General features: G+C 47.5%; 1 protein-coding gene across 1 annotated transcript; it reads left to right on the top strand.

Moving 5' to 3' along the window:
* Positions 1-3699: 3699 nt before the first annotated feature.
* On the top strand, positions 3700-21335 carry ENDOD1 (endonuclease domain containing 1). Its single transcript, XM_017816043.1, has 2 exons — positions 3700-4885; positions 10581-21335. Exons 1-2 carry the CDS (start codon positions 4592-4594, stop codon positions 11712-11714), a joined length of 1428 nt encoding a protein of 475 aa, XP_017671532.1. The 5' UTR covers positions 3700-4591; the 3' UTR covers positions 11715-21335.
* The last annotated feature ends 1573 nt before the right edge of the window (positions 21336-22908 follow it).

Below are 22908 nucleotides of genomic sequence, written 5' to 3'. Positions count from 1 at the left end.
CAGGTAGCATGTAGCACATCGAGCTCTCAGCATTGACTGAATCACACCACACTTTGGAAAAAATAAAACAAATCACATAATAAAAAGTCAGTGTTAATACCTAGAAGAAAAGCATGTGAGTGGGTAACTTTCCTGTCCAAAACAGATTTAAGGTGTGTAAGAACTGTTGTGGCTCTGACCACCTGACAATCTGCAAAATAAAGACCATTGCAGTTGAAACATCAACTCTTTTATTGTAGTTGTTATTGTGTTAAAAAGCATCTCCTAATTTAAAGAATAGAAGTATTGGAGCACATCTCTAAATAACTCATTTTGACAGTAAATCATTTGCACTATTGAAAATATTGCCTTATATTGCTAATCTAAGTCTATACTAATGCTGCTGTCTAGCATGGGATTGTCATTGTGCCTGTTTCAAGCAGCCTGAAGATTAACAGAGATCTCTTGAGTCTGAAGGCTGTGATAAAGTGCTAAAGGATGTAGCCTTTGGATTGTATTAATGTTACTCAGTATTTATGCAATGCATTTTTACTTCATGGTTTACAAGGTCCCTGTCAGGCTCCCAGTGTGCAAGGTTTTGTACGAAACAGAATATGTCCCTGCCCTAATGGTGAGCAGAGAGCAGTATTGTTTGGGTGCTTCACTGTTCCCAGTTGTCACCCTCTTTCTCTGGCTGTGCACAATGGACAACCTCCTCCATAATTTTATGTTTTAAACCTCCCCATCTTTTTCTCCTCTGATTTGGCTGTGACACTACTTTGAGGCATCCACTGGCTGCTGTGGGTTGAGCCTGTGAGTCTGGACAGGAGAAAAGGCAAGTGAGGAAGCAGAGGAGCCAGATCAGCATCCTCGGCAGTCTGAGGCAGTTAATGGCCTCTCACTGGCCCACCCTTGCTTGTGAGCATCACAGCAGAGGTGAGCAACAAAGCAGCACAGTCGGTGGAGGGCCATTCCTCACCAGCACCAGTGACACTGTGGGGAAGTTGTGAAGACAAAAGGTAGCAGAGATTGGCATCAAGGCCTGGTTTAAGGTGGGAATCAAAATCCCAACAAAGTGTTTCTAAGCTCTTTGTTAAAGAGTTTATTGTTCTTCTGCCCACCCCCTTCTTTAGTCTTTGGATCTCTCAGTTATAATAGGAAAATTGTTTCACTCTTGTTTTTCTCTAGCTCAGCGCTGGGCTCCTTTCCCAGACCAAGTTTTTAAACTAATTTTAAAAAGAGACTGTTTCCCCATGAGACAGTGAGGAGGCAGATATGCTCTCTGACATGCCATAGCATGTTTGCTGGTACTGTTGTGCTCCAAGCCAAATCTTGATATGTCTGCTGAATAAAATGGTGTCTCTCCAGTGAGACTGCTTGCCCTTGCAGACACTTTCTTTTTCCCTTCCTTCTCAGAAGAAAGGGACAGTCACATACAGCACTGGAGTCTCTCCCAGAGGTCATGGAAGAAGACAGGAGATCCAGTCTGGAAAAATATTTGGAGTCAAGAATGTTTTGAAAGACTAGAGTAGAGGGGTCAGTCATGTGAGGAGATAGATCTTCTATTTGTAGCAAATCCAGTGTCAGCCGTGTGAACAGAGACAGGGCTGGAGGATCAGTGTGGGAAAGGAGGCAGACAAGCCTAGCAGCTTCTTAGTGGCTAAAGGGTTTGGATGCTGGCATGCTTTTCAGGTTTGTTTTGCAGGGAGGTATTCTTTTCATTGAGACATTGGTCTTGTTGCTTGAGACTCTTGGGAAAGACGAAGATTGGTCATCCATGTCAGGTCAATGAAAGTGGATTAAAACCTCCTTTCATTCTTCTTTTCCTGTCTTCCTCCTAATACTTTCTCCTTATTTTCTTATCACAGATGACTTTTCTCAAAATGCCCTCATCTTTTCACTTGACCTATCACAATCTACCTCCTGTGTTTCCTCACACCTATTTCCATTTGTTTTCCTCCTTAACCTTTCCTTAGTACCTCAGTTTTTCTCAAGTCTAATTTTTACCCAATATCCTCGTTTTCCTCCTGGTCCACACCATATTCTGGGTCTTTACCTCTCTTCTTGCCCTTCTCTCTCTCCAGTCTCTTGGTCTTTATTTTCCCCAACACACTTTATCTCTGTTATGCCTTGCAAACTCTGTGTACATACAGTCTGCTGCCTACCTACAGCCTCTCCTGTCTCCTACACACCCCTGTCTGCCACTGAGAGATCAGCTTCCTCACAAGGGGAAGCAGAGGGGCAGGCACTGATCTCTCCTCTGTGGTGACCAGTGACAGGACCCATGGGAATGGCCTGAAGTTGTGTCAGGGGAGGTTTAGGTTAGATATCAGGAAAAGGTGCTTCATCCAGAGGGTGGTTGGACACTGGAACAGACTCCCCAGGGAAGTGGTCACAGAACCAAGCTCCCCAGAGTTCAAGAAGCATTTGGACAACGCTCTCCGGCACATGGTGTGACTCTTGGTGTGGTCCTGTGCAGGGCCAAGAATTGGACTCGATGATCCTTGTGGGTCCCTTCTAACTTAGAATATGCTATGATTCTATGATTGCTTTTCTCACATGTCCCTTTGACCACATCATCTGCCTCTTTGCATCTTCCTCGGGCTCCCAGTGCTCCATCACATTAAGCATTGGGTATTTGCCTGCTCTACTGGTGCTGCTTGGCTTGTTGTATTCTCACCCCTCAATGGGTTTGGAGGAGGCAGCTCCAGATCCTGTGCTGCCACCAGCTGACACTGCCACCACCAGCTGTCACTGCCCACTGCCAACCCAATGAGTATTTTGCCAGAGCCCTTCTGCTCAGATCAACAGCCTTAGGGCTGTTTTGGATCTGATCTTAATACTCCTTTTGGCATCAGTCCCTACAGGCCTCATTCCCTATCCCTACCTATAGGTATAACTCCCTGTTGTGTCCATAAAAGTACTTGATAGCAGATAAGCTACTGCAGCACTGAGTCATCAAAACCTCTGACCAACTGAGAAGATATTTTCTTCTGTTGCCCAGGTAATTTCAAGTCTGGGATCAGAAAAACATCTAATAGCTAAGGTTTAGCTTCAGTTCTTGATTTCCCAAGAGCCTTTTTACATCCAGGAAAATGAAATTTTGTGTCTGTACTTTCCTTTCTGTCTCCTTTCCTGAACATGACTAACTCTTTCTGTCAGGCCTGGGTGACCAGTCATCTGCCTGGACCAAAATCAAGCCCACTTACTACATTTCCTGCTGTTCCCCATCCTGTCCAGCCTGCTTCTGTCTCCCCAGATGATATCACCACACTAAGAGATGCTGACGTATTTCCTTGTCTTGATACTTCCAGAAGTCATCTCTGAGTAGAGGAATTACAGAGTGCAGTCTATTTTTAGCCTATTTTTATTTTACAGGCTCCTTCTTTGACCCTGGGCAGGCACTTCAAGCACTCACTGTCCCATTTCATCACTTGTAATATGGACTACTCCTACATTGTATAAGCACTTGTGGAATGGTAGCACTTGGACTTTTTTGCTTGGAAAACACATTTTAAAAGGAACTTGTGCCCTATTGGCACCCAGGATTTTTTAAATTGTTGGCAACACAGCTGATCACATTTCACTTCATGGGTGGGAAAATGCCATTTCTTGACTCTGAGGAACTGCCCTGTCCTTTCCATCCCAACTATTCCGAAAACACCAATTTTCCCAATCACTGAAGGAATACAGCCTTTTACTCAGCAGTAGCCAAGGTATCATAGGCAGCTGTTCACTGGGCGGATGGTTGCTCTGCTGAACATAAACTCAGAGGAGCGCTTTCATTCCCTTTTTTTGCCAGTTCTACAGGTTTGGTCAAAATGTTCAGAGGGGTATGTGATCTGAGGGTCTTCATTCTTCTGCTTCTTTTTAATCTCTTCTGAGAGAGGATCTGCCATGGTGAGGTGATACTGGAGGGTTTTGAATGCCCCGTACAACGCCAGGAGAGAAAGGGGTGAATGTCTTTCCCAGGCATCTAAGCAGCATGTGGCTGGCAGCAGTAGTGATTACAGTCACCCCAAAAAGAGGAAAAGTGGATTCCCAGCAGCTCCAATATCTGCCACCTCCCTTCTTCCTCTCCCTCTCCCTTGTTCAGGGTTGCGGCTGGAGAGGACAACTAATACCTTCTTTGAGGCGGTGAATCTGACTTTGCAGCATCCCCCTTGACAGCCCCAGGAACATTTCTGGCTGTGTCAGCCAAAATTCCTGCCGGGGACTGCTGCAATGCAGCACACCACACCCCCGCCGGCACTGAGCCCCAGCCTGGACAGCCGGTGCTGCTCAGCTCCAGCCCTGCACTGCCATAGGCTTCCCTCCTCTTCCCAACGAGCCTGATGATTTCAGGTTGCTTGGCGTTATCTCCCGCGGGCAGTTGGCGTCCGCAGCGTGTGTCAGAGCAGCCTGGCGCACGGTCGGTTTCTCAACGTGCTGCCTGCAGAACGCGCTGGCTCCCCGAAGGGATCGGCTGTGGTTTCATATTTCATTTCCCTCACACGCTACACCCGAATTCCAGACGCTTTCTGGTTTCGCTGCTGCATGGACTTAGAGCATAGGTCCTTTGCCGTACCCAGCGGAGGCAGACGGGGCTTCCCTCAGCGCCGGGGAGTGGACCATGAAGACGTCAATTGCATTTTTGCTTTGCATCTCAGTTTTCCCAGGCTTTTCCCAGGGCAGAGTTGTTAGAGAGGATGAAACTGGTTTTGCTGAGTGTAACATGTTCTTCCCTGGACAAGTCCCACCCGAAGGATTTACGGAGCCGTTCCATGTGAAAATCTGTCAGCAGTACAACAAAGAGCCACGCTTTGCAACCCTCTACAGTACTAAGGACAAAATCCCCCTTTATTCAGCTTTTAAGTTTACAAAGCCAGCCCAAAGCGAGGAGGAGAACTGGCTGGTTGAACCGCAGGTAAGTCAGCTTTTCCTTTGCTGTAAAGCAAATGTTCCTGGTGAACATTTCCTCTGGGGTGAAGCTGGGCTAGGATTCTGCTAAGGAGGCAGGAACTCTGCTTGTTGAACTTCTGTTGGTATGAATTTAACATGAACGGAACTTATTTTTGTGCTTGGAACTAAGCAAACAAATAGTTCCTTGTCCCAGGTTGCTTATAATGAAAACTGTGAGGCTGCTGCAATGCCAGGGGAGAGGAAAGTCCTCTTTGACACCAGCTGATGTGTCTGTCCTGCCGAGCCAGCTCTCGGGGGCAGGGAGAACTGCCGGTGGGTTAAACATCGCAGTGTCAAGTTGAAGTTTATTCTGTTGCCATTGTGATCGCAGTGTTGATAGGAGTTCTTTAGCTTCACTGAGCCGAGATAAAACATCCATTTGTGGTTCACCAAGTTGATGCTGCAGCTTTTTGGTGTGTCTCTGTTGCAGACTGTTGTAGGGAAATGACTTGCTGTGTCCTGGAGCGTGCAGGCTTCAGTCAGGTCAGAAGTATGAGGAATTTTGCTAGAACCTCTGTGGTCCCCTGACACTTGGCATGTTTAAGCAAGGCCTTTGGGATGTTAAATTTAAAGGAAATCCTTAAAAAATTGCTGGTCCCTTAGGAAAGCATGTACTGTTTACCTCTGCTTTTCTTTTTTTGCTGTGTTTCAGATATTTCAGCAGTGATCCTGGGGAATTTTATAGTAAACATCAAGCTACCCCATCTGTTGAGCTCAGGAAAGATTGTCAGTGTACAAGGGTGCTTTGTTGGGGCAGGAATGGCTGTAGTGTTCGAACACTGTGTTGGGAGTGCTGCCCTCAGGTGCTAGATGTTGCCAGAATCAAAGCTCACCCCTCTACCAGGAGAGTGTCTGCTGTGCTTGTTTTTCCTGATGTGCAGTGATAAGATACTAAGGCCACAGGTAGTGAAGATAGGAGATCCTACATCCCTGTCTTCACCTTGGACTGTCTCTCTGCTCTCTTGGCTGGGCTTTGAGTTGCAGGAGTTCCTACTGGCCTTTTGATTTTCTCTCCTTCCACTTCACAGGCAGCTGTGGGAAGTGTCTGCTTACCCTTTTAAAAAAGAGGGAAGTGTTTTGCGTACTCTATCATTATTGAATTAAAGAAGGGTGATGAATTTTTAAAGCACAAAAAGGAGACCTAGGTGAGCAAGGATTTTTGGTCAATGCCATGGAGGCAGTAAGGTAAAGCTGCTGACATGAGATCCTTCCTCACTTGCTTTGGGCATTGATACTTTCTGTAACCTCTAGACTCCATATTTACTCCTGCTCCTCGTGGCCTGACTCTCCAGACCTGCCCAGGCAGGCTCAAAAGCTGATCCTGCCATGGAACAGTGGGCAGCCCTTCCACAGCAACTTTGTTTCTCCTTTGCCTTGCTCCGTCTGGCTTCTCTGCCCTTCCCTGCTCCCTCCCTCTTTACCGGTTACCTTGTCTTTGTTCCTGCCAGTACTCTAGAGCCCCAAATCTTGTGTATCCTGCCACAAAAACCTACTGCAGCTTTAGAAATAATTGGTCAGGTGCTACTTTTAGTTGCTCTGGCTTCTCCAAAGCATCCCCGCAGGTTTATATTCTTAGTTGACACTAGCGGGTCCCCTTCGCCCATGGCTGAAATGCAGCTGTCTCAGAGATAGAAGGTAGCAGCTCTGCAGTTCACTGCAGGAACCTCCATCTGAGACAGAAAAGTATTAGGAAAAAAGTCTGCAGAAGAAACTGTAAGGGGAAGAAATCTGGACTATGAAAAATTCCTATAACTCGAGAAATAAGTACATACACCCTTCTCAGGTACTACCACACTGGATCTGGGATGACAAATTGGGGAAGACCTTTCATACCCATTATGTATGTTCTATCAAGGCTAGGTCAGATGTCTTCTGAAGGGAATCCTTAGCAACACCTGCTCTGCAGCATAGTCCAATGAGGTTATATTGCTGGTTTCCTGGGCAATTTCCTTGCCAAGACAGCGATAGCTGGCTCAATTGCACAGTGGTATGTGCATGCACATGGAGATGCAGAAACATAGCAAATAGAAAGAAATGGCAACAGAAGCACACTCAGCACTTTGATGAGGGCCTCAGGTTTGTCATATGTTTTTCTTTTGGATAATGATGTAAGCGGTGAGGAAACCGTCTCACCCCCTGCATGCCTACCTCCTCAGGAATGTCTGCCTGAGAAACAAATGCCAAATGTAGCACAGAGGCAGTAACTGGGTGAGAAGTGTGAGGAATGTCAGTGCCACCCACTGCCAACTGGTAGCTGGAAACAGCGAATTAATTCAGCAATTAGTGGAAAATTAGAGAGCAGGAAGGGTAGACTGATGAGTAGGGTACTGATGGGACTCCCCCGGGCACAGGTCTGAAAGCCTGCTCTGCCACAGATTTCCTAGAGGTTGAGAGCAAGTCACTTAGGTGTCTTTTACCTTATATCGTTTTGGTTGTCTGAAAATCTCTATGTTTGATTCTTTCTGTAGCTTAGAGAGACACGGAAAACTCTGGAGTTGATTTTTCCATCCTAATATATGAGGGGCTGGATGAATCACCTTGTGTTTTCATTTGGTTGGTGACTACCACCAGGCAGATGACCAAGGTTGCATTGTGCAGCTATAGTACAGCTACCTCTGAGCGGCTCTTGCCATCTCTCTTGGTAGAGAGTCAAGAGAAACAGGTACTTCTAGAGCAATGTCTTACTACAGAAACCTTGGCATAAGACACACTTTGCCTCCTCCCTGAGAAATGAATCTCACACTAAATTTGGATGAAATATTTTCACTGCAATCAAAGGTATAAGCATACCTGAGTCAGTAGCAAGGGGAGTGGGATGCTGAAGTTCACTCGGGTGGGGAAGGTGGGAGGTAGCATTGTCCTGCCTTGTTAAATGACCAAATGCAATGGAAGTTGCCTGCCCTAATAACTGTGTGTTGCCATACTTTTAATCCCCCTCTGCCTCTGCCCTAATAACTGTGTGTTGCCATACTTTTAATCCCCCTCTGCCTCTGCCCCATTTATGATACGGCACCCCTCACTTAATGATACATCAATATTGTTATGTGCTAACATCCATACGGGTGTTCAGGTCATAATTTTTTTAAATCCCCATCCTATAAATGAGGTGTTTACCTGTTTGCTTGGATCTTGCCCTGAGCTGTTCCAGGTTATTTGAACTGGTGGCTTCATGGGTGACTCCATGAATGCAGATATGCTTTGAGGTGACACAAGCCAAAAGCTTTTTGAAGCAGTGAGGAAAGGTAGCTTACAATGCAGATTAAATGCAGTGCAGGAGACAGCTTGCCTTTGGGGCTGAGCTGGAGGAGGCATAAAAACCTCAGTTATGCATGAGTTATTACAAACCATAATATGAGTTATTATAAGCATAACTAGATGATGTCAGAGCCTTACACATGAACAGCACACAGCTGCATTTTTATCATGTTCTTTTTTAATTGGACCTAAACAATCCCAATGGTATGTACAAAAGCCTGAAGCTGGACAGGTAACCAGGGACATATTTTCTTGATAGGCACTGCAAGATTTGTATGCAACAGCTCATAAAGAGAGAAAAATTAAGTTTATACCATCTGTTTAGTGTAGGCTGGGAATCTCTGACAGGAAGCAGAGCTGATCTGTATTGGGTCTTTGTGTCCTTGTGGTATGGCAACATTCGCCATGGGAGTGAGATGGGATGAGTGTCTCTGTGAGGGTGTAGAGTTCCAAAGGATCATAGCACTGAGGGCAGTTCCTGGGCACAGCCTCATACGTGTGCCCTCTCCCCCTCACCTGTACTATGGAATTAAACACACTAGGTGCATCTCTTGTCCCATGGCACACCATCATCTCATCAGAACAAGGAGAATGGGGGGGTGGGAGTGGGCAGGAGAAGATAGTGATTTTGTTGAAGGCAAAATGTCAGGCCTCATCAGCCAGCTGCAGCTTGTGAGTTTGACCTGCCTGAGCAAGAGGAGCAGAATAAGTCAGCAGTAGTGCAGAATAAGTATTTTTTAAATGGTACATTTGAAAAAAGCTATGACTTGTGCATCAGCACATGGGACTCACTGTGTCCTTCCAGTCCTGAAGCAAGAAGAATCAGATGCTTCAAAATGAAGAGCAAGAAACATCCTTTAGCCGGAAGTTGAGGCAATGCAGCCCTCTGCAAGGGCCAGTCTTGGCACTGTGACCAGGCTTGGTGCAGAGGGAGCCCTGTACCTTGACTGCAGGGGTTTGGCTGATGCAGGAGGCCAGCCAGAGCTGCAGTTCCCAGGTGAGGGTGACGGACAGCTGCTGACACTTGCTGGCACTGGCCCTTTCACCCTCACTCTCAGCACAAGCTGGCAAACTCTGAGAAGGTAATGTGGATGCAAACTCTCTGTAAGGTTGCAAGGATGTAGTTGGATGTCTGTCCAAGTGCACCGCAGGGTGACCAGGGGACAGGGAATGACTGGGCAGTGATTCAAGGTAGACTATGAACTGACTACCATAGATGTCTCCAAAGTACATATTAGTGCAGTAAACAGTTTATAGGCCAGGGGCAAAGGCAGCAGGTTTAATTGGGCCAGCACAGTGCTGGGAGCTGAGGGCCACAGCCTCTGAAACAGAGACTACTGGAGGCAGTGACTGCTGGAGATCGTCTGGCACTCCCGAGCTTCTACCAACATGTTCACCCTCTAATTTGGGAATGAAAATGACAATCTTGGCACAGCCCTCTGGAGCAGCTACAGGCAGTGTCAATGGGAGTGACTGTGGAGGAGACATGGCTGCAGCCACCTGGGGAAGACCGGACACACCCTGACATTTAATGCTTCTGAGAAAGACCTGAACACACCCTGACATTTAGTGCTTCTCCTTCCACTGCTGTAACTCCCTCCCCCCTACCCTGCCCCCATCCCTTGTGCATGACTCCAGGACAAATTCCCACTGCAGTAATTGCTACCTCTGGCTCCACTACACTCCAGACACAAGCAGGTAGCACAGATTCCATCGAGGCACCCTCATCCATGTTGTGCCAGAAGCTGTGCGGTCACTAAGGATGAGTTTCAGACTATTAATGACAGGAGGATCAGACTACTAATGATCAGCCCAGCAAGAGCCCTAGGAACTCACTGCTGTTTCTCTTGTTCAAGGGAGGGAAGTTCAGGTCACCTGACATGGTGCCTGTCTTCATTCTGGCTTCTTACACAGTAAGTGGTGAGAGGTAAATGCCTTCTCTAGGCATCTTAGATACCATGGGTTGTTTTTTTCCCTCGATGGCTTGGATTTGATAGTTCAGAGGGACTGAATTAAGGTGGCATGGTAGCTTCTTAATGAACTTCATGTACCACCATCATAGGATGATGAGAACATGGTCCTGAATCAAGCCATCTATTCAAATCTCTTCTAGAAAAAAAGCCAAAGTAAGTGGTTGGTGAGATTCTGGAGGCTATGCTGTGGACCAGACTGGAGAGCTGCAAGTATCCTTTGCAGCCTAAACCTATGTGTTTGACAGGGAAGCTAAGTGGAGAATACACTCCTCTCAAGCACTGCAAGGAAAGTAAGGAGGCGGTGCAGGATTTTAATCCAAGGTATGGCATGTAGTAGCAGTCATAATGAAAAGTACATTTGAAGGCCCATTTTATACATTGCTTTCTAGAAAGGTGAATTGCATCCAATAACTCTTCTTTCTACTGTTTCAGATAGATGATCCAGAAAATGACTTGCATGAGATGGTGCATGAAGCTGATATCACTGGCACTGTGGCCAACCTTGGTGCAAATCAAGCCCTGACCTCAGACTATGTGGGCTCTGGGTATGAGAGAGGGCTGCTCAATCCCAGCTTGCTTCATGAGGAGGATTTCCAGATGGCCACTTATACACTCACGAATGCTGTCCCTCTAAGCCCAGCTCTGAGCAAAACCTGGCACAGAGACATCAGGAAGGTAGTGGAGCAAGCTCTGATCCCTCACTGCTCCAAGAAGGATCATCTGTATCTCCTTGCGGGTGCAATTCCTTCCAGTGTCCGAGTTAAAGGCAAGGTGTCAGTGCCAGAGAGCCTATGGCTGGCAGCCTGCTGTGATGCTCCGGAGGGATGGTCCCTGGGACTAGTGAAAAAGGTTAATGATGAAAACAGCCTGGTGGACCTCACAGTGGGAGAGCTGGAGAAGCAGCTTCTAGCAGAAGTTCACTTGTTCAAGGGTGACTGTGGGAAAGACAAACAAAACCAGGAGAAAAGAGAAGCAGTATTGCAAGCTGTCAGTCAGATCCGCTCTGGGGAGCAAGTAGAAACAACTGACAACCAGGAGACCAAAGACAGTGGCTGGGTGAGAAAAGTGGCTGGCATCATTGCTACCCCTTTCATCAAACTTCTGGAGCTCCTCATCTACGTCTTTGTGGAGCTGGTGAAATTTGTGTTTTATTTTCTGTGGCTTGTTGTCAAGCGAGTTTGTGGTACAGTTCTGGATGGTCTCTACAGCTTGTGGAGTGGGTTGGTGTCCTACCTAAAAGCCATCAGCATGGTGCTCATAAGCATTCCTTATGATCTGGGGAGGGTCATCGTCAACATCTTCCTGGGCTTTCTGCAAATTGTTCAAGATGTGGTGTCCCTCACCTACAGGATCCTGAGCGTCCCAGTGGGGTTTGTCCTTCACCTCGCTGCTTTCCCCTACTACTCCATCTGTGCCATTCCGTCTGTCCTTAAAGACATAGCCACCGGGATTGGGGGCACCTTCTCTCTGGTCATCAATGCCACAGTTGCAGTTCTGCATGGCTTTTATTACCTGGCTGCTCACATAGTCAAACGATTTGTCCCTAAAGGCTCCTCTGATGACTGATAAGGATGGAAACCAAGGCTGCAAATACACGGAGTGAAGGAGTAGTGGGGCAATGCTTTAAGATATGTGGACAAATGCTGTCAATTTTGTTCTGGTATTTATTGTAGTGACATTATGAACTGACTGGGGAATAACAGGGAGGGCCGAGGCAATGTCTCTGGGGGCCACCACCATTGTAACTCAAATTCTGCCTGTTGTAAAATGTTTGGGTTTTATTGGTGCAGGCAACAAAGTTTCTGTGACTTGCAGGTGTCAAGATGCTTCCTCTGGGAAATGCTCACTAAATGTGGTACGAGGTTATTTCTTTCCAGCTTTGATGACACTGAGACTTACACAGTGGCAGTGAGCTCTGCAGGAGCCCATCCCTGCTAAGAAGGTGATGATGGTCAGAGAAGGATTTTAGTTACAGAGGGTTTTCTGGGACTTGAAGAAAAGAGAAGGAGACAAAAGTGAAAGGACTTGGGGCTGGGAAACAGCAGGGAGCAAGGCGGAATGAGGGCAAGGTCCTGATGTTGATTGCATTGCTCATTGCACTGGGGTCCCATTGGTGGAGGGAGTGCAACTGGGTGCATCTCATGGTCCTCAGGCCTTTCCAGACATCTGAAATGGAGTGGATCTTGCTGCAAGAAAAGACCCATTGCCCATTTTTTTGCATTGTGGGAAAGCATTTTCCCTTAGCCATACCAAGGCCATCTTCCCCCAACCCTTCCTTGCTCTCTTAGTGACCACTGAAGGTGTAATCCCTGAAGCTTCAAGATGTGATGTTCTCTGAAGGTCTGAGCCCCTGAATGTCTGAGCGTGTTGCCTGCTCCAAAGCTCAGCGGCATCCAGGAATCGCACTTTTGGCTTCAAATCTGTTGCCACCTGCCTTGCCTCCGTTGAGAACTGACTGCTCCTGAAGCACACAGGGGACTACAGACTGTCAGGTGGGAGGAGAGGCAGGAGGGGGTCCTGGAGTGCAGCACGTGTGAGTGAGCCCATGCACAAGCAGACATCTTAATATCGGAGGCAGAACCAACCCTTCTTCTGCATTGCTCATCATCTCACTCTTCACCCCTTCTCCCTGACAGCATGAGCCATGTTCCCTGACATCTGGGATACTGGAGCTGGCGCACACACAGGGGATTTGCAGGGGACCATCAGGGGTTTGCAGCCACATGAGGGGCACAGGGACATTTGCTGCTGCTGGAGGAGGGTACAGGGTTGCTGCCCTTCCCCAGGGCTTTGGATCTCTTGGTGCAGTTGCCTGCAGGAGGGAGGCTCTATGTCTCAGCAGTATTTACTTTTGCTAAACTCCAAGAGGCATTTTGGAGTCCTACATACATGGATCTTTCCCTTCAGGACCATGTTGGTGTGGACCTCTGATCTGCCATAGCATCCCATAATGAGTCCTGCGAGTGAGCAAGCAGGTGATGCCATCCCATAGGAGACCCAGTGGTGCTCTGTTGGTAGTGGCCAGTCCTGGGTTGAAGAAAACCCAGTTACTAACACGACAGCTTTGCCCGTGTCATGCTGCCTGCAGCAAGGCTGAGATGGGGGTAGTTGGATTAAAAGGGAAAATGAGATTTACCTGGTTCATGATGGGACAGAGAGTTGTTTCCTTAGCTCAGGGGCTGTGTTCAAGGCAAGCAGATGTGTGTGCATGTCCCAGATCAGCACACCCTGACCAGATGGCACCCTGTTCAGCAGTGGTGCAAATGGCAAAGTTGGGGGTGCCAACAATGGGGATGAAGTAGGAAGGCTGTGGGATTAGTGGTAAAAAAGGATGACTCCTTGTCTCACCCTTCGTGGGGCACAGCTGGTTTATGGAGAAAGAGAGGCCATCTGCAATCAGTGCAGGCTTTGTTCAAGAGGAAAGGTGGCTTTTGTATGCCAATACAGCTATAGTGGGTAGAGTCAGCAGTGTTTTACTTCAGGGATTTTGGGTGCAAAGGGCGAGGTCCAGGTTGCTGCTCCCAGCAGGCCAACAGCAGCCTGCTAATGCTCTCCAAACTAAACTTTGCATCTGTGTCCACTCAAATGTCTTTTCTGCTGCTGAGACAGGTGAGGAGCTGGTTTCCCACTCCTTCACAAGACCCTGTCTCAACTCCACCACTCCTCTTGGGCTGCATGGCAACTGTCAAGGCAGGAAAGCATCCAGCTCAGGTCCCAGGAGATGCCAGAGTGGGGTGACCGGGGCCCCAGCCTGGGGGACCCAGGATCCCCAGGAGCTTCTGAAGGCACGTGTTGTGGTAGTAGCTCTCAAATGCAACCCAAGCACAGGAGGAGGAGCTGCCCACCACAGCTGCCTGTCTTGTGCCTTCTGTTTGGCCTTGTCTCTGACTCATCTTAGCTGTGAAGTCTTGCTCAGTGGCCAGGGATGCACTTCTTGGGGTTTCTTCACCCAGAGCAGCCTGCCTACACCTTAACGCAGCAACCCCTGCATCCCAGCTCCACTGGCATCTCCAGTGCAGTGCCCAGTCACAGTGATATGGGAGCTCATGTGCTCCCAGAGACAGCAAAGCTGGGGAACCTCAGAAGGTCTGGATTGTTGTATCCCCATCACAGTCGCTCCCCAGCCTAGCTTGGGTCAGGCCCCCAGGTCTCTGCTGTATCTATGACTTCTGACTGCAAGTGGACAGTCCCTGAAATCTAAGGCACTGCAGCTCTGTAGGATTTGGGCAGATGTGTAACAGTGTTATTAAAATTGTCTTCACACACTTAGATTTCAAACGCTAAGAACCGTAACTGTCATGGGGCATTTTTCTTCCTGACTACATATGTGGGCAGGTGATGGGAAATCTGCCTCAAATGCTGAGCAATTATCACAGAACAAGCAACATCCTGCTACAAAATGCTGTTTGAGATTATTCTTATCTAGGCATGATTTATGGTTCCAGAGCTTTACTCTATCCTTGGAAGCATATGGTTTCAACAAAATAAAATGACTTTTCCAAAGTGGGGCTGGTATAACTTTCTGTGGTAGTTGCAAATGAGATAATGTAATCCGGGGTGCCCTGACTAATCGAGAAAGCATCAGCAGCACAGTTGTTCTTTGTTACAGCTTGACATCTGATATTAATGGCCTTTTTGTGCTTTTAGTGCTTTTAAAACACCTTTCCTCTCTCAAAACACTCTAAGACTCAATTGATTAAGCTGCAGAATATGTAGGTAAAAGCTGAGGAGTTGCATGCAACAAATTCAGCTCTGCATGTGCCAGGAGAGGGGATGCTTTGATTCTTGTGAGATGCGATGAGATGCAACTGGGGTGCAGCATGATGGCCAGTTTGATACAGAAATCACATCACAGCAGCATGGTTCTTCACAGCTGACAGAGAGAAGCTCCTCTTGTATGGTGCTGTTCCTTGGATCGGCCTATTATCACAACTTCTTTAGAAGGAGAACAAGCACTCTCTGAAAGTGGCAATTTTCCTCCTCTGACAGTATGGAAATCCTGGGACGAGTAAACCAGATGTTGACACCTACATTTTGCAAATACCTGTCTTTGTGCAAACGAACCCCTGCAGCTGAGTCTGTATCCGTCTCAGGTGTGTAGGAGCTGGTGAGGCACTGGCACAGGCACAGGTTGCCTGGAGAAGCTGTGCCTGCCCATCATTGGAAACAGTTGAGATCAGGTTGGCAGGTTGTGTGGAACTGTCAGCAACATGGTCTAGTGGGAGGGGTCCCTGCCTCAACCAGGTCACCCAAAGCTTCGACACAGGGGTCTCTGCACCTCAAGGTGACCCTGGTCTCTGCTGCATCCACCCTGGGACCAGGCATTGACAATGGAAGAGGGATTTAGCAACCCCAGCAGCACAGCCCTGGGCTCAGGCCCTCTGGGTCACACCTCTGCTGCCATTGTGTGTTTTGGAGCTCCTCACCTCTGTGTGGAGCTCCATCACCAGATCCATCCCTCCCTCCAGCTAGGGAGCTGCTCCTGTTCATCCAGCTAGGGAGCTGCTCCTGTTCGGCAGGGAATCGAGCCATGCTTGTTCACAGGTTATCTCTCCAGCATAGTCGTGCCAGAAAATGGGAAAGATATTGGAAAATAAATACCAGTGTAACTCGTTTGGCCAGGAGGGATTGTCTGGGAGCACGGAAGGTTAGGTGTGTCCAGGGTGTGTGTGTTAGTGTGGTTGCAGTACTGTGGGTTTGGCATGGGACGATTTCTCTTTGCTGCACAGTCTCCTAGGCTGTTGGACTTACTTTGATTTGGGAATGGATTCACTGGGCAACATCTGCCATTGATTTCCACAGAACTGGTGTTTCTAGCCAAGCAGAAATGCCTAAAGACTTTCCAGTGGTGTTAGTGTTACAGCTGTTTGGAAAATCTCCAAGGAAAGATATCCTGTCAGAATGGAGTGATTTATCAAACAGAGTTCTTTTCATGTCAATTTACCATTTTTATTGGAAAAGATTTTTCAGGACCAGGCTGGAACAAGCAAGGCTGAGAATCATCCAAGAGCAGCCCAGGGTCTGGATTAGAGATTTGGATGTGGACATTCAGCACCTGCTTCTGCCTAACAGTAGGTTTGGCATGTGAATATGGCTGTCTCCATCTCAGAGGAGTATCCTTCAGCCATGGCCCACCTTAGCATATGTGTAATTTCTCCCATTTGTAAGGGCAGAAAAAACCCTGCGTCCTTTCCAGAAATACTGAAATTGTGACAATATTCCTGGGAGGTAGAAGCCTTTTTCTACTGAGCCACAAGCAAAATTGTCTGCAAAACTGAAGCAGAGGCTTCAAAATCCTCTGCAGTATCATCTTTATTAATAACTTGATATTTCAAACTAATTTAACATGGTGAGGAATGAACATCTGGAGCAGATGTCACTGTGTGACTTTTCCAAACCCCCAGTACTTACTGGTAGAAGACAGTTATGGACCAAAGCCAGGAGCTGCAGCAGGTCTCTGCTTGGTCCTGACATCAAAAAGCTGCTGAGATAAGTGGAGGAGCTCCAGAGGGATGGACTCATGGAGACATCACTTTCTGGATTTATGCCACCCAAATGTAGTAATTTAAAATTTCTTCTCTGCAGGCACCAGAGTCTTTCTATTCAGTATGACTATCTCACCAGGCTTTTACCTGGGCACCTCATCTGGATGCCTAAAGCTGGGGCTGATGAACCTTAGCTGGGGTTGGTGGCTGACAGGGTTTGTTCCACTCATGAAGACCTTTGAGATGTGGTTCACCCAGATGATGGTACAGGTGGGGTGATCTTTCCCACAGTCCTGTGGAAGGCTCTTGGGTCACTAAGTCCTTCCATACAGGCAGGACTGATACCAGGGTCTGATGCCTCCCGAGTGCTGCTTGAAATGACCCACAGTGCTTGCAGCCACATTTGGATGGGGGTACGGATTTGTGTGTGGTCCCACTGAAACAGATGGGATTAAGCCCTGTGTGCACCTCAACCACATGAGTTGGCCTGACCTATGTGGAATGACCCCAGAGAACTTGGCTCACAGTTTTTTGAGTTAATGGAAATCATGCGCATTTGTGGGGTGGCTGAGTTCATCCTTCACCCTCAGGCATCCGCAGGGTGTAACTGTACACCTTTGCACTGTAGGCGACAGCCTGCACTTGAAAACACCATTGCACTTTTCAAAATTGAGATGAGTATCTGATGTGGAACAAAGGGGCTGCCTTCTCAAGGATCTGTGAGAGCATGGAGCCCATGGCTGCAGAAGAGGTTTTAATGGTAACAACAGGCACCCTGGTGTCAGAGGGGTGCAAATGTTATCTGAGGCTCATCATCCCACCAGTTAAGGAAGATGACAACTCAGATAGAATCATAGAATCATTAAGGTTGAAAGGGACCTTTAACATCACTGAGTCCAACTGTTAACCCAGCACTGCCAAGTGCACCACTAAACTATGTCCCCAAGTGCCACATCCCCATGTTTCCTGAACACTTCCTGGGGTAGGTGACTCCACCACTTCCCTGGGCAGTCTGTTCCAATTCCTGACCAAATTTTCCCTAATCTCTAATCTAAACCTCCCCTGGTGCAATTTGAGGCCATTTCCTCTCATCTTGTCACTTGTTACCTGAAAGAAGAGACAGACCCACACCTTGCTACAACCTGCTTTCAAGTGTCATCAAGGACAAGGGAACAAGTGCTCAGGCTCCAATGATTAAAGGCAGTTCTGTCCATTCCCAGATCCTGTAATGCTTCAAATCATCCCCACATGGGCGGGATCCTCAAGGGAGATTTAGTGGTGTGGGATCTGTCTGGGAACCTGGTACTTGTTTTTTTATTTCTCTCAGAAGTGTATTCAAAGTCTCATTCTTCCTCCGTCTCCCATTCCCAGCTGAGAGCAGATGCAGGTGTTCCTCACAGAGCACATTCCCCCAGTGTACCCTGCTGGCACTGCAGGGACTCACAGGGACACAACACTGAGGTTCTGGACCTCTTGTTGTTGTGGGGATTCTGCATTTAGGTCTACTAATTAGAGCTGGTAATGATGCCTCCAGCTGAGCTGCTTCTGTTCATTCTTTTTCCAAAAATTGTATTTTTCTTGTTTTGTTTTTCTTTTTTGGCAGGAAAAAACTAGAAAAGAAAAAGCCTAGGAGTTAGCTTAAATCTAATACTGTGTTCTCAGCTGATTTTTTCAAATCACTGTGCTGTATTGCAGATGTAAGCTGCAGTTTAATCTTCTGTGAGCTGAACACTGCATGCCAACCCTATGGAGGTGGATCAGTCTTGTAAGAGATAATTCAGGGCACATGTCACCCTCTGGTGGAGTCTCTCCCTCTCTCCATGGGCTGTAGGGGAAGCCAAGAGAGATTAGCTAGGCAATTTAGCAAGGCAAATTAAGCACCTGTATTGAGGCAGCACCATCTCCCCAGCCCAGCTCTTGTCCTGGTGCTCTCAGTGCATCGTGAGAGACAAGGTCAGCATGGGAAAGGGGGTCTGGGCTGACTCTAAACCCTTCTTGGTGGGGTCACTTGCAGCAGCAGCAACTACTACTGGGGAACTCCTTCCTGGGCAATTCAAAACTGAATGTCACAGGTCACGACTGCTAAAACGCTTCCATTTTAGATGAAATCACACGTTTTGTTGTATTTTCTGTATCCAGTTTTTGACAACATTTTATTGGCTAGATATGTTGATGCTCTGAACACCAGTTTCAGACAGGAGGAGGAGGAGAACCTCCCTTCTGCAAAAGCACTTTCCTGCATGTCGGAAATGTTCCAGTTTTACTCCAAGAGTCTGAAGAAAGCCCAGTGACAAAAAACCACATGCAGAGGACACAGAGGGTAGATTTTAATTTAGAAGGAAATACAAATCCAGTGATTATGTTCTTTTATATATTGAAAAGTTTACAAAAATCAACGATATTTAAATGAGCTTATTAGGATGATGAGTGATGTTACTTATAACCTCTATAATTCTAGCTCAGGTTTGTAAAGCCTCTGCTCTGCTGGCCAGGTGCCTTACCAGATTGCTCCATCATGATCCCATCAGAAGTTTTTTGGGGGAGTTTGCATGCTCCCCTTTTGCCTATAATTTGGGTTAATTTAGTGTGTGTGGCTGAAATGAAGTCATGCTGGTGAGTGCACTTCAGTAGCAGTTCATGTACACTCTGGAGAATATACATCCACTGATAGTTTTGTACAGGGGTCCAGGGCTGATCACCATTTCTTCCCAATGCCATGGAGGCACGAGGAGCCTGAGGCGATGCTGGGAAGAAGCAAAGGAGACCCCAGCACAAGTGGAAATCCACCCCTACGGATGTGGGCTTGCTTGGGCCATGAGTGGAGAGCCGGTCTCTGGTTGCGATGGCACACTACTGCTGCTGCCCAGCCTGCTGCTGCTCGTGCCTTCTTGGATGCATCTGGGAGCATGCGCGTGGCTGCACTCCCAGCTGATGCTGGTCATGGGGCACACCAGGGTGTCTCCCCGTGCTTTGTGAGAAGGGGAGGGACTTGGTGCAGCTTGGGGTCAGCCCAGCCAGGTGTCTCCCCAGGGACGGTCAGCCAATGAACAGCCCATGGCTGCCCACCCTTATCCCAGCCATGGCCCTTTCCCAGATCCCAGGGGCATCCCACAGGGGTCACCTATGGGCTGCAGGAAAACTGTCCCACAGCCACCAGCATGGTCACATGAGGATCCCTGTGACATGATCCCTGGTCTGCCATTTCCCTCTGGTCTGTGGGTGTCTCTGGCCATGGGCTGGTTCCAGGGTGAGCAGTGCGGGTGCAGCAGGCAGTGGGTAGACGGCAGCAGAGCCATGGCAGCCAGGTGGATGGTCAAGGAGAAGTTCTGGGAAATCACCAACACACAGAGATATTTTTTGGCTTTGGATTTCCTGGAGGAACCATCTGGAGAGGTGAGGACAGGGTGTGGGGGAGTGGGGCTATCCTCTGTCTGTGCTGGGTACCCCTGTCTGAGCACTCACACCACGTGCTGGGGGAAGGTGCAGGGACCAAAATCAGGGTAGGGCAGACTTGAGGAGAGCACCATCCTGCCCTGCTACTCACCTGTCCTCTGAGACTTCTAGGAACTAAAGCAGGAATTCTACAGCAGCCCTTGTTTTTGAGGAATACTGAAAGTTTATTATCTTTTTCACAACAGTGCTGGTGCCTGGAGGTGACAGCCACAGTGCCTGTAAGGGGACTGAAAGCTCTGCCTAGACCTAAGATGACAAATATTTTCAGTGTTTTGAAATTCCCACTGAAAGTAAATAAATAAGCACTTTATGTATATAAATATATATATATATATATACACTCTCTCTCTCTCTAAAGAATATGTATTATGTATGTAATTATTTTATTGTGATCAGTGCATTTTTCAGGGCAGGATGAAGCTGAACAAGTCAGAGATGCCAGCAGATAGTGGCCATTGGTCACAGCTCTCCTCGGAGCCCACACAGTACCTCTGAACTTTAAATAACTAAAGGAGTTATTTCCATTGTGAAGACAGGCCAGCTGAGCATCCTGCAGCTGGAGGATAAGATATACCCAAAAAACCCTAGGTCTGCAGCTTGTGTTAATTAGTTTTGTCTCTTCAGAGGGGAGTTGAGCACCTTTCCTAGGACAAACCAACTAGTGATCCCTCAGTTCTAAGTCACCCTTCCCTGGGGGCTGGATGGGGCAGAGGGCAGGACTGGGTGACTTGGGGGCAATCTGGCTGCTAGATAAGCTTGGCACTGCCCTGAGCCAGCACTGTTGGCACACATTTCCTCTCTCCTTCCCATTTCCTTCATGGTTTTATGGATCTCATCCACTGCTGCTCTGGAGTTCACTCTGGGCATCCTGGAAGAGGAATTAAATAACCTCTGTATTAAATAATACATAGATTAAAACCCACAACAAGGGCATGAAGGGGAAAGACACTTCAAGGACCGGATTTTGTCCCAAAACACAGAATGTTCTGCTCCAGAGATGTGTTCCCCAGCATGTGGTAAATGATGGCTCAAACAGGAAACAGGTTTTATCCATTTTATTTAACCAATGAAATTCCTACTGATAACAATGAAAGTAATTTCAGCAAGTATAAATGCGATACAGTTTTAAACAAACCCCATTGTTCCGTACCTATAAATAGATTTTTCAAAACCTCATAAAAAGTGCAGATTTATGAATTGCTGTTAAAATGTTAATACATGATTCCTTTGTTTAAAAATGCGTTTTTGTCTCTTAACTCACAAAAAAAAGAAGTTCCTTCTGCATCTGTTCAGATAAATTCAAGTCGGGTAACTTAAAAACTAACAAAAGTCACACACAAAAAAAAATCCATCCCACTAGGTCAGTCTGTCCTCTGCAGAAAAAAAACAAACCCAACCAGCAACAACAGAAAAAAAAAAAGATAAAAGCTGCTCTGGGAACCCACAGTGAGCTCCTAGCAGCTGCCTCACCTTGCAGGCAAACCTCCTGTGAAAGTATGAAGCCTGTAGCCTGTCTCCAGAGCTCAGGGCAGGTGGGCTGGGAGGCAGGACAGGTGATGTGCCACCTGCCTGCAGGATGCTGTAGGGACTGTGGGACCCATAGAGCTACCACGCTTCCTCACTTTGTGGTGGTGGGAGGGAGCAGCAGGATCAGAGCTTTGTCCTTAACCCTCCATCCTGAAACACCCGCATGGCTGTGGCAGAAGGAGGCAAGAAGCTGAGAGCTGCTGGGCTGGGTACAATTTACCCCCTGTCCAGAGGGTCAGAGGTGGGAGATGCAATGAAACACCCCTCCCCAGGCACAGCACTGCCCTGCCCTGGCCTGCCCTGGCCTGCCTGCCACCCCAGCCAAGGGGGCTCAGACCCACGGCTGCCAACAGAGAGCCAGCACTGCTTCTTTCCCCGACGTGCCAGGCTCTGCAGACAGCAAAACAAGGGCTAATTTTTGCACTCTAGAGAGGCTTTGAAGCTTTTCAGCTGCAGGAACACCGTGACCACATCTGCAGTCCAGTGGCTTGTCCATCCATCCCTCTCACACCAGCAAGGCTCACGTTCCCCCCCAAGCACTGGTGAGCAGACTGTGGGGGGACAGCCAGCGGCAGGCTTACGGGCACAGGGGGCTGAAACACATGCCAGACCCAAGCCTTCCTGGCGTTTGGGTCCAAATGTAGTCGAACACAGGGTGGCCGTGCAGCTCTGATCGTGCTTTTTGCAGAGAGGGGTTCAGCTCACCCACAGTCCAGAGAGAACAGCTGGCACTCCTCTCTGTATCTACAGTGGTATTTTATCTACAGCAGGGTCTGTTTAGCAAGAGCAGTTTAAAGTGGCTATGTTTATCAAGTTTGCTACTTTATGAATTTAAAAAAAAACAAAACAAAAAAACAACAACAAAACAAAAAACCAAACCCCAACAACTATAAATACAAAGACTCTCACACACCAGACACTTGCAGCCTGCGTGACTCATAAACTGCATCAATATTCTGTTAAAAAGCTTATTCTACTTAAAACTATACATAGTACAAGAGACCGAAAAGTGGCAGTCGTGTACGGGCACGCTACCTGCCCCAGGGTGGCCCACAGTCAGGTGCTTCCTAAAAAATCAAGGAGTTACAGTAACATGGCACAGGACTGCAAAGCCGATCACAGCTTCTGCTTACACTGCATACGAAGTACCAAGGGGAACACAAAAAAGAACTGGTGTTAATACTGATGGATTAAAGAGTAACTATAAAGATCAAAACAGACGTTCACAGCATGCTACATATATTGCTCACAAACTTTTTTTTTTTAAAAAAAAAGGCTAATACAAAACAAGGAGT

This window comes from Lepidothrix coronata, unplaced genomic scaffold, assembly GCF_001604755.1.
Source record: "Lepidothrix coronata isolate B3197 unplaced genomic scaffold, Lepidothrix_coronata-1.0 Scaffold53, whole genome shotgun sequence".
Lineage (NCBI taxonomy): Eukaryota > Metazoa > Chordata > Aves > Passeriformes > Pipridae > Lepidothrix > Lepidothrix coronata.
This window is presented reverse-complemented; position numbering and strand designations above follow the sequence as displayed.

What these genes read in the sequence shown, in the direction of transcription:
- ENDOD1 (XM_017816043.1), top strand. Translation starts at nt 4,592, where the DNA reads ATGAAGACGTCAATTGCATTTTTGCTTTGCATCTCAGTTTTCCCAGGC. An exon ending in ACTGGCTGGTTGAACCGCAG is followed by an intron (nt 4,886 to 10,580) that starts GTAAGTCAGCTT and finishes CTACTGTTTCAG; the next exon opens with ATAGATGATCCAGAAAATGA.